This window comes from Nansenia antarctica, assembly GCF_963989245.1.
Source record: "Nansenia antarctica genome assembly, chromosome: 1".
NCBI classification, from domain to species: domain Eukaryota; kingdom Metazoa; phylum Chordata; class Actinopteri; order Argentiniformes; family Microstomatidae; genus Nansenia; species Nansenia antarctica.
The window spans coordinates 22,056,845-22,069,162 of record NC_137674.1 but is presented as its reverse complement, the minus strand read 5'-3'; the positions used below and the strand labels follow the sequence as shown (position 1 = coordinate 22,069,162).

Here is a 12,318-nt window from a genome sequence, read left to right as displayed (position 1 = left end):
GAGAGGAGAGAGAGAAAAGAGAGAAAAAAAACAAGGCATGTTTTGGGAAGAGTTTGTTTTATTGTTTCAGTGGTCTTAGAAAATCAAAAACCTGCCTGTATCCACTAGCCTGTTAGCTCTGTATCCACTAGCCTGTTAGCTCTGTATCCACTAGCCTCTTAGACTGTATCCACTAGCCTGTTAGCTCTGTATCCACTAGGCCTCCTCGTCTCACAACTCTGCATTGTCAAATGAAATCAGTCTAAAAGTGGAAAATATAACTAACTCTCAGTATTATCCTCTGCCTGGCTGCTGTCATGAATAGAACATGGATAGAACATGATAGAACATGAATAGAACATGAATAGAACATGAATAGAACATGAATAGAACATGAATAGAACATGAATAGAACATGAATATAACATGAATAGAACATGAATAGAACATGGATAGAACATGAATAGAACATGGACTATCTGAATGTTGCAGAGCTGGGCTGTGGATGTGTTCCTGATAGTTGAATATTTCATTATCGAGGGTTCAGATCGGAGAGCCACCAGAACACCTGCACCTCCTCATCCCTCCTCCTCCTCCCTGCTCCTCCCTCCTCCTCCTCCCTCCTCATCCCTGCTCCTCCTCCTCCCTCCTCCTCCCTGCTCCTTCATGTACGTGAGTTGTTGTGTGTCAGCAGAGCCTTATCGTTCCTCATCGTATATAATACATATATCCTATATAATAGGAAGTTACGTTTTGTTTGACTGTTGCTGAGATTGTTGAACTGCATTGCGCACTTATTAGTATTTTTGGAGACGAAGCTTTCTCCTACTTTTGTTTTGACGTTTATTGTTCAGATGATTTACTGCCGATCGCTCAATAAAGAGAACCTTTACTTCTGCATGACTCCTGTGTTCTGCATGACTCCTATGTTCTGCATCTGGTCCAAACGCCAGAACCCCACGGAACCAAGACCCACTGTGCAGGCAGGGGAAACACGTTTTGTGGGGGGGGGGGGGGGGGTTGTGTGTGTGTGTGTGTGTGGGTGGGGAGGGGGGGGGTTGCAACATTATTTCCCGATCTGTCATAATGTGAGTTTCCCAGGAGACGTCCTGATCAATAAGACTGATGATGTCATAATGTGAGTTTCCCAGGAGACGTCCTGATCAATAAGACTCTGATGATGTCCAGTCCTCTGGCAGAGAGGAGAGCTCATTAGTCTGACCTGCCTGGGGGGGGGCTTCCTGCTGGGGGCTCAGGGGACTGTCATGTACAATATGAATGACAGAGAAAGCAGAGTAACACCCCATCACCCCTCCCCCTCCATCACCCCTCCCCCTCCATCACCCCTCCCCCCCATCACCCTCCCCCCCCATCACGCAGCCACCAGGGTGAGACGAGGATATACAAAAATGAGATCAGATCAGATGAGAACTGAAGCAGAGTGTCAACCTGCTGATGATACACACTCACACATACACACTCACACACAACACTGATGATACACACTCACACATACACACTCACACACAACACTGATGATACACACTCACACACTCTCACATAACACTGATGATACACACTCACACATACACACTCACACACTCTCACACAACACTGATGATACACACTCACACATACACACTCACACATTCTCACACAACACTGATGATACACACTCACACATACACACTCACACACTCTCACACAACACTGATGATACACACTCACACATACACACTCACACACTCTCACACAACACTGATGATACACACTCACACATACACACTCACACACTCTCACACAACACTGATGATACACACTCACACATACACACTCACACACTCTCACACAACACTGATGATACACACTCTCACACTCACACAACACTGATGATACACACTCACACATACACACTCACACACTCTCACACAACACTGATGATACACACTCTCACACTCACACAACACTGATGATACACACTCACACAACACTGATGATACACACTCACACATACACTCTCACACAACACTGATGATACACACACATACACTCTCACACATCTTTAACCAGTCCCTGTCCCAGGCCACCGTCCCACCCTGCCTGAAAACCTCAACTATCATCCCAGTCCCGAAGAAAAGCACGGTGAGCTGCCTAAACGACTACCGCCCGGTGGCACTCACACCAATCATCATGAAGTGCTTCGAGAAACTAGTCCGGGCCCACATACTCACACGCCTCCCGCCCAACCTGGATCCATACCAGTTCGCCTACAGAGCCCACAGGTCCACAGAGGACGCCATAGCGACGACTCTCCACGCCACTCTATCCCACCTGGAGAGGGGAAACAGCTACGCGAGACTGCTCTTCGTGGACTTCAGCTCCGCCTTCAACACCATCCTTCCAGACAGGCTAGTGACCAAACTACTAGACCTGGGTCTATCACACTCTATATGTGCGTGGATCAAGGACTTCCTGACCGACCGCCCCCAGAGGGTGCGGGTGGGCCCCCACACCTCCACAGCCCTCAGCCTCAGCACTGGGTCCCCCCAGGGCTGCGTGCTAAGCCCCATCCTCTACAACCTCTACACCCACGACTTCACCCCCGTCCACCCCAGCAACTACATCGTAAAGTTTGCAGACGACACCACCGTGGTGGGATGTATCACGGGGGGGGACGAGGCGGCGTACAGGGATGAGGTAGAGCAACTGAGCAAGCTGTGCAAGGTTAACAACCTGCTGCTAAACAAGTCAAAGACCCAGGAATTCATCGTAGACTTCAGGAGGAAAAAGTCCGAGATCCAGCCCCTGCTCATCGACGGAGAGAGCGTGGAGAGAGTCTCAACCCTCCGATTCCTGGGACATCACATGCGGGATGACCTGGCCTGGAAGGACAACACAAAAGGCACCATCAAGAGGGCACAACAGCGGCTATACACCCTGAGATGCCTCAGGAAAGAACACAACAAGCAGGAGATACTGGTGACCTTCTACCACGGCGCAGTGGAGAGCATCCTCACCTACGGCATCTGCAACTGGTTCCACAGCTGCACAACAGCGGAGAGAAACGCGCTACAGAGAGTCGTGAGAACAGCACAGAAGATCACCGGCGCCCCCCTCCCCTCTCTGGAGGAGCTGTACAACACACGCTGTCTCAGGAGGGCCTCCAAGATCTCCAGGGACCCGACCCACCCTGGGCACGTACACTTTGTCAGGCTGCCCTCGAACAGGAGGTACAGGACCCCGGCCGCTAAGACAAACAGACTGAAGAACTGCTTCTACCACAGGGCCGTCAAGGCGACGTCGCATTAGCTACAAACCGTGTTGGGATGAGGAGTGTGAGAAGCTCCACTGTGCTTTCCTCCAGGCCCCTGCAGGAGCTGAGTCGGACAGGCTCGCAACAGCCTTGCTGTCAAGACTCAGCCGTAAAAGACAGGAGCGCTGGGAGGAGGCCATTGACTCCATCGACTTCTCGCACTCCAGCCGTAAGGCATGGAGTATCATGAACAATCTCACTGGTAGGTCCAGACACTCCCCCCGTCACTGCCCCATCTCTGCAAATAAAATCGCATCACAATTTGTGAAAAGTGGGTCATACGAGGGCAAAGACCGCGAGTCGTCTCGACTTGTGGCAAAAGAAGTGTCAGACCTCTGGAGGGCCCCAACACCTAGCAGTGACTACATCTCCGGTGAATTCACCCCGGAGGAGTTCGCTGCTGCCCTCCAGCATCTAAAGCCAGGGAAAGCTCCGGGGCCTGATTCCATCTGCCCGGAGCTTATTCTCCATGCCGCACCCGCCTTGAAGTCCTGGCTGAGAGCGTTCCTCACTTCCTGTTTGCGCCAACTCAAGATCCCCAAAATCTGGCGAAGAGCCCTAGTTGTTGCGATCCCTAAACCGAATAAGCCTGAAGGGGACCCTAAGAGTTACCGTCCCATCTCTCTGTTATGCATCCCCTTCAAGATCCTCGAGCGTCTCATCTACGCCCGCATCGAACCAATTGTCGACCCGCTGCTCCCACGTGAGCAGGCCGGGTTCCGACGCGGGAGGTCGACCGTAGATCAAGTCACCCTTATGACTCAAGACATCGAGGATTGCTTTTCGGCAAAAAAGAAGGCCGGGGCCGTCTTTATAGACCTGACGGCTGCCTACGATACCGTATGGCATCGCGGCCTCTCCTGCAAGCTGCTCCGCCTGCTGCCGGACAGGCACATGGTCAGAATGATCATGGAGCTCATCCGTAACCGCAGCTTTACCCTCACCACCGGTCGCGGACAGCTAAGCAGGCTTCGACGCCTTAAGAACGGCGTCCCTCAGGGATCGGTCCTGGCCCCCCTCCTCTATAATATCTATACCTATGACCTGCCCAACACACTCTCGCGGAAGTACGCCTACGCAGACGACCTCGCAGTGGTGTACTCTGCTGGAAATTGGCAGTCTGTGGAGGGGATTCTGAGCCAGGACATGCAGACACTAGTGGCATACTTCCGGAAATGGAGATTGAAGCTTAGCGAGGCAAAGACGGTGTCGGCTGCCTTCCACCTTAACAACAGGGAGGCTAAACGTGAGCTTAGAGTACACCTAGATGGAACTCCCCTGCCATGTTCCGCTGAGCCAATCTATCTCGGCGTGACATTGGACAGGACGCTCACGTTTCGCCGACACCTCGAGTCACTGCGCAAGAAGTTAACAGCTCGTGTGGCGTTGATGAGGCGACTGGTTGGCTCGGGCTGGGGCGCCGGCGCAAGGACCTTGCGCACGGCAGCCCTAGCCCTCGTTTATTCAACTAGTGAATACTGCGCCCCAGTATGGTGTCGCAGTGCCCACACCCGCCTCATCGACTCGCCTATAAACGAAGCCTTGCGCATTGTGACAGGATGCCTGCGTCCTACCCCCGTGGACAACCTTCCCATCCTAGCAGGCATCCAGCCCGCAGGCCTCCGCCGCATGGGAGCCACAGCACGTCTCGCCTGCCGGGCCGCGGAGCTTAATAACCATCTGCTCCATGATAGGCTCACTATAACAGCGGAGCCCTCCCGGCGTCTCAAGTCGAGACACCCATTTGTGCCTGCCGCACAGGATCTCAGGCAGCAATGCAGAGATCTCAACATCAGTGCGGCAGGATGGGCGGATTATATGTGGCGCGCGGAGTGGGAGGCTAACACCTCCAAACTCCGCGACCACATCCCAGTCGCCGGCGCTGAGCCCCTCGGGATGGACTTGCCAAGGCTATCCTGGGTGAGGCTCAATCGTCTCCGGACCGGCGTCGGGCGTTTCCGCTCATCAATGCACAGATGGGGCTTGGCTCCAAATGCGTCGTGCGAGTGTGGCGCAGAGGACCAAACCGCAGACCATATTATCCTGGATTGCCCGGTGTACCACCCACCCAACGGGATGCATGGTCTGTCGGTATTAGATGACGAGACGATGACGTGGCTTCTGGAGGGGTGTCCAGAAATATAGCCCGGGTGAGCCCCTCAACCAGGTCTCGGGGTGGTAAAAGGGTAGCCCCTCGGCCCCGAGCCTGGTGGAGTGGAGAGGAAAAACAACTACCCATACGCCGAAGAAGAAGGCCCTGAACACAGAAAAGGCCTAAGTTCTGGGCCCAGGACAGTACGGACGGATTGTATGGCAGCTAGTGCTGAGGCACAAACATGTACATTTCAAGCCTGCAAACTGTGACACTTTAAAATAACGTGAAAAAATACTTTTGTGCAATATGACAACCCTAGTTGACTATCTGTGCAGTATAGTACAGTGGATTGTGTACATAGCCTTTATTGATGTAAACCAGCTCCTTACCTTCTTGTGATTTTATGCTTTTTCAAAAAAAAATAAAAAAATCCCTTTCCTAACACCAGGGGAGCCACCCCTCCTAAATTTCGTTGTTTGGTACCTGTACTGTAGCAATGACAAATAAAGTCCATTCCATTCCATTCCATTCCACACAACACTGATGATACACACTCACACTGATACACACTCTCACACTCACACAACACTGATGATACACACTCACACATACACACTCTCACACAACACTGATGATACACACTCACACATACACACTCTCACACAACACTGATGATACACACTCACACTGATACACACTCACACAACACTGATGATACACACTCACACTGATACACACTCTCACACAACACTGATGATACACACTCACACTGATACACACTCTCACTGATACACACTCTCACTGATACACACTCTCACAACACTGATGATACACACTCACACATACACACTCTCACACAACACTGATGATACACACTCCCACATACACACTCTCACACAACACTGATGATACACACTCACACACTCACACAACACTGATGATACACACTCACACATACACACTCTCACACAACACTGATGATACACACTCACACACACTCACACAACACTGATGATACACTCTCACACTCTCACACTCACACAACACTGATGATACACACACTCACACTCACACAACACTAATGATACACACTCTCACTGATACACACTCTCACACAACACTGATGATACACACTCTCACACTCACACACTCACAAAACACTGATCATACACACTCACACAACACTGTGTTAGGAACACTATACTAATACTGGGTAGGGCCTCCCTTTATTAACACTATACTATTACTGGGTAGGGCATTGATTCCACAATATTATGTTGGAAACATTGCTTTGAGGTTCTGGTCCATGATGACATGATTGCATCATGATTGCATCATTCCTGCAGATTTTTCAGGTGCACTTTGATGCTGTGAATCTCCCGTTCTACCGCATCCTAAAGGCGAATGAGAACGTGTCCAGGTGTTCTAATAAAGGCTGCGTTCGTAATTCGCTCTGGAAATCCAATCAGCACTCATGGAATGCTGCTGATCCACTGAACATTACTGCCTCTATGCCATCAGCCTATCAGAATGCTTGTTGTTACATTCCAGAATCACTATCTGCCCAAGTCGTCTGAAGCGTGAAGGCTAACGAATCCAATTAGATATCACATTGTGTGGTGATGATAAAGTGTATGAAAGTATGAATCTATCAATGACCCTTGTACGTCTGAAGCTACCCCACCCCCCCCATTTAACACTTTGAAAGCTGGTGTAAGCTCTGGTTTAAGCTTGTGTCTTTGAAAAATACTTTTCTATGGAGGGGTGTGCTTCAACTTTGACCTCTGTTGTCATCTTGTGTGAGTGAATTTCTGATGAGGTTCCAGGTCTGTGATTGGCTGTATGATGAGGTTCCAGGTCTGTGATTGGCTGTACGATGAGGTTACAGATCTGTGATTGGCTCTTTACTGTAGAAGCTGAAATAAGGACAACTTTACCAAGTATTGTACAGTTTATATCTAGATGGCTGTGGCTCAAAAGAGGAGAGCCATGGAGTCATGGTAGCTAGTTAGCCATCTGGACACAAGCTGGGGTCTGATCAGCCCCGGCTGGGTCACCTGGAGGAGGGTGTATGATGTTGAAAGACCCGAAACGCCCGATGATTCCAGGAACATCACTGAAGATGTGTCCAGAGGCATCAGTAGATGTATGTACACAGCTACTGTATGAGAGGCGAACTTATATTATACTGTATATAATATAATATATATATATTATATAACCTATACCACCTTTGAGTTGTGGATGACTGGGGCTTATGTAGCATCCCTCAGGTGTTACAGAATAATATTACATTTATATATTATATTATAATATTACATTCATATAATTATATTATAATATTACATATTATAAGTACCGTATTTTCCGGACTATAAGTCGCACCCGAGTATAAGTCGCAGCAGACCAAAAATGGGCCATGAAGAGGAAAAAACCACATATAAGTCGCACTGGACTATAAGTCGCATGGTTCAAGGGAACGGGCTTGGCGGAATCAGCGGGGAAAGAAGACCCTGTTGAGCTTGACTCTAGTCTGGCACTGTGAAGAGACATGAGAGGATTTGTAAGCCCAGGAAGGACATAATTCACGTTGAAACTTCTTCTGAAAGGTTAAGGAATACTTGTATTATCGAGTGTAAAGTCCGCTAGCTAGCGCGGGGCTAACAACATGGCGTCGCGGAGGAAAAATGAAACTTTGAACAGCCTCTAAAAGGTAATAAATGACTTTAACATCGTGTGTAACGTTCATAATAGCGTGTATAACGTTGATAATATAGTGCTTAATGTCCACATTGTCGAGTGTAACGACTATTTATCGTGTATGAGGCCATGGGAAAAGATAGCTTGGTGAAAAACGGAAGTAGGTAGGATGCTACAAACAATGTAACATTGAACAGCCTCTAAAAGGTAATAAATGACTTTAATGTCGTGTATAAACGTTCATAATATCGTGTATAAGGTCCATAATATAGTGCTTAATGTCCACATTGTCGTGTTTAATGTCCACATTGTCGAGTATAATGGCTATTCTATCGCGTATGAAGCGCTACCGGAAGTAGCAAAATGCTACTCGCGGGTGCAACATTGCAACGTTAAATAGCCTCTGGAAGGTATAAATGACTTTAATATCGTTTCTAACGTCCATAACATTGTGTATAAGGTCCATAACATCATGTTTAATGTCCACATTGTCGTGTTTAATGTCCACATTGTCGAGTATAATGGCTATTCTATCGCGTATGAAGCGCTACCGAAAGTAGCAAAATGCTACTCGCGGGTGCAACATTGCAACGTTAAATAGCCTCTGGAAGGTATAAATGACTTTAATATCGTTTCTAACGTCCATAACATTGTGTATAAGGTCCATAACATCATGTTTAATGTCCACATTGTCGTGTTTAATGTCCACATTGTCAAGTATAATGGCTATTCTATCGTGTATGAGGCGCTAGCGGAAGTTACTCCTTGGTTCATGTCAGTCAGAGATTACCGTATGTCAGTTCATGTCAGTCAGAGATTATGAATTATTGATATATAAGTCGCACCTGACTATAAGTCGCAGGACCAGCCAAAGTATGAAAAAAACCGCGACTTATAGTCCGGAAAATACGGTATTTGGTTTATGTTGACATATTATGTCTGAACATTACTATTATGTCTACATAAACCAAATACTTGGCAAATAGACATCCCCCCTCTCACCCTCTCACCCTCACCCTCTCACCCTCTCACCCTCTCACCCTCTCACCCTCACCCTCTCACCCTCTCACCCTCACCCTTTCACCAGCTGCTCACAAATACACAAAAACGTTCTCCTGACGATACATTCAGATACATTCATGGTTCATGGACTTTCCTGTGTGTAAAAGTCATTAAAACTCCATAAAGCCCAGCCCCAGCCAGTAGCTGGCAGTTTGTGTGGAGGATGGCTACCATTAAATATAATGCATGAATAGCTCGCATCCTAATCATGTCAGTCATTTTAAACCCCACAGTCCCATCTCTGCAGATAGAAAAAGAAATAATGGCTTCGGAAGAAAACAGAAACTTCACATAATGTCCTCCTCCTCCTATGTTCACAATACCCCATTTGTGCAACACATCTCTAGATGCTTTAAATCTTCTGCAGAGATTTGTCCTGTTTCAGAAGCCAGCCTCTCCCTCTGAAGGCAGACCGTGGGGCAGCGGGGCATTAGAGTAGAGAGGTGATTAAGCTGCCAGGGCAGAGAGCAAGAGAGCAGTCCTGCCGCCCTCGGCTCAGCTCAGCTCAGACACAAAGAGAAGCCGGGAGAGGAGGAGAGATTATTTCAAAAACGTTCTATCCTCCACCCATCATCTGTCCATCCTCCCCTCCATCATCTGTCCATCCTCCCCGCCATCATCTGTCCATCCTCCCCGCCATCATCTGTCCATCCCCCCCTCCATCCTCCCGTCTCCCTGCAGCTCCTCACCTGCAGCGATGGAGGCCAGGCGGACGTAGTCGAAGCCTCTCTCCTCCGGCTCGTAGGGATAGCTCTCCACCAGGCTCAGACCTGCAGAACACAACCAGACTGAGTCACTTTGTCTCTGGTCAGTCACATGACAGATGGCAGGAAGCATCTGAACCTATCAGGCACAGCGACCACCTCCTAGAGAGACTGTTTACATCAGAAACCAAACCATCCAGTAGATGCCCCCCCCCCTCACCGTGCAGGACAGACTGGTGTAGGCTCCAGTAGATGCTGCCCGCCCCCCCCTCCCCTCGCCCCCCCCCTCCCCTCGCCCCCCCCTAACCCTCACCGTGCAGGACAGACTGGTGCAGGCTCCAGTAGATGCTGCCCGCCCCCCCCTCCCCCCTCCCCCCCCGCCCCTCGCCCCCCCCTAACCCTCACCGTGCAGGACAGACTGGTGTAGGCTCCAGTAGATGCTGCCCGCCCGCCCCCCCCTCCCCTCGCCCCCCCCTCCCCTCGCCCCCCCCTAACCCTCACCGTGCAGGACAGACTGGTGCAGGCTCCAGTAGATGCTGCCCGCCCGCCCCCCCCTCCCCTCGCCCCCCCCTAACCCTCACCGTGCAGGACAGACTGGTGCAGGCTCCAGTAGATGCTGCCCCCCCCCCCTCCCCCCCCCTCCCCTCGCCCCCCCTCCCCCTCCCTCTCACCGTGCAGGACAGACTGGTGCAGGCTCCAGTAGATGCTGCCCGCCCGCCCCCTCCCCCCCCTCCCCTCGCCCCCCCCCCCCTCACCGTGCAGGACAGACTGGTGCAGGCTCCAATAGATGCTGCCCCCCCCCCCTCCCCCCCCTCCCCTCGCCCCCCCTCCCCCTCCCTCTCACCGTGCAGGACAGACTGGTGCAGGCTCCAGTAGATGCTGCCCGCCCGCCCCCTCCCCTCGCCCCCCCCCTCCCCCTCACCGTGCAGGACAGACTGGTGCAGGCTCCAGTAGATGCTGCCCCCCCCCCCCTCCCCCCCCTCCCCTCGCCCCCCCTCCCCCTCCCTCTCACCGTGCAGGACAGACTGGTGCAGGCTCCAGTAGATGCTGCCCGCCCCCCCCCCCCCTCCCCCCCCGCCCCTCGCCCCCCCCTAACCCTCACCGTGCAGGACAGACTGGTGCAGGCTCCAGTAGATGCTGCCCCCCCCCCCCCCCCGCCCCTCGCCCCCCCCTCCCCCTCACCGTGCAGGACAGACTGGTGCAGGCTCCAGTAGATGCTGCCCGCCCCCCCTCCCCTCGCCCCCCCCTCCCTCTCACCGTGCAGGACTGACTGGTGCAGGCTCCAGTAGATGCTGCCCGCCCCCCCCCTCCCCCCCTGCCCCTCGGCCCCCCCCTCCCCCTCACCGTGCAGGACAGACTGGTGCAGGCTCCAGTAGATGCTGCCCGCCCCCCCCCCCCTCCCCCTCACCGTGCAGGACAGACTGGTGCAGGCTCCAGTAGATGCTGCCCGCCCCCCCCCTCCCCCCCCGCCCCTCGCCCCCCCCTAACCCTCACCGTGCAGGACAGACTGGCGTAGGCTCCAGTAGATGCTGCCCGCCCCCCTCCCCTCGCCCCCCCCCCCCCCTCACCGTGCAGGACAGACTGGTGCAGGCTCCAGTAGATGCTGCCCCCCGCCCCTCCCCCCCCGCCCCCCGCCCCCCCCTAACCCTCACCGTGCAGGACAGACTGGTGCAGGCTCCAGTAGATGCTGAGGCAGTTCTTCTCTCTCTTCATGCCTCGTTTACACTGGCAGCCGTGCAGCGGAGAGGAGAGCAGCGCCGCCACGGCGTTCTCACACTGGCTCCGCGCCCCGGGGCCAAGCTTCACGCTGCCGTCGCCCGCTACGCACTGCCGCAGGGTCCGCAGACGGGGGCTGCAGGCGTCGTCACTGCTGCAGGTGTCGCCCGCGCGCAGGCAGTCCCTCCCCCCCGCCAGCACGGACGCACGCGGGACCCCTGGAGACAGGACACAGGTTAGCATGAGGTTAGCATGAGGTTAGCATTCACACCTGTAGAGGTTAGTACTAGAACAGCCGTGCACACCAGGAACATCTGCAGAGGTTAGCATTCATACCTGGAGATGTTAGCATTCATACCTGGAGATGTTAGCATTCATACCTGGAGATGTTAGCATTCATACCTGGAGATGTTAGCATTCATACCTGGAGATGCTAGCATTCATACCTGGAGATGTTAGCATTCATACCTGGAGATGCTAGCATTCATACCTGGAGATGTTAGCATTCATACCTGGAGATGTTAGCATTCATACCTGGAGATGTTAGCATTCATACCTGGAGATGTTAGCATTCATACCTGGAAATACTAGCATTCATACCTGGAGATGTTAGCATTCATACCTGGAGATGTTAGCATTCATACCTGGAGATGCTAGCATTCATACCTGGAGATGCTAGCATTCATACCTGGAGAGGTTAGCATTCACACCTGGAGATGCTAGCATTCATACCTGGAGATGCTAGCATT

General features: G+C 52.0%; 1 protein-coding gene across 1 annotated transcript in view; it reads right to left on the bottom strand.

Moving 5' to 3' along the window:
• gfra4a (GDNF family receptor alpha 4a) overlaps positions 1-11,943 on the bottom strand; it is a gene marked incomplete at both ends in the record, with an annotated part of 31,899 nt that extends 19,956 nt beyond the window's left edge. The window contains 3 exons of the mRNA XM_080538725.1: positions 9,839-9,919; positions 11,506-11,787; positions 11,928-11,943. Of these exons, the coding sequence (XP_080394851.1) occupies positions 9,839-9,919; positions 11,506-11,787; positions 11,928-11,943 (379 nt within the window). The remainder of the gene's footprint in view (positions 1-9,838; positions 9,920-11,505; positions 11,788-11,927) is intronic.
• Between the last annotated feature and the right edge of the window lie 375 nt (positions 11,944-12,318).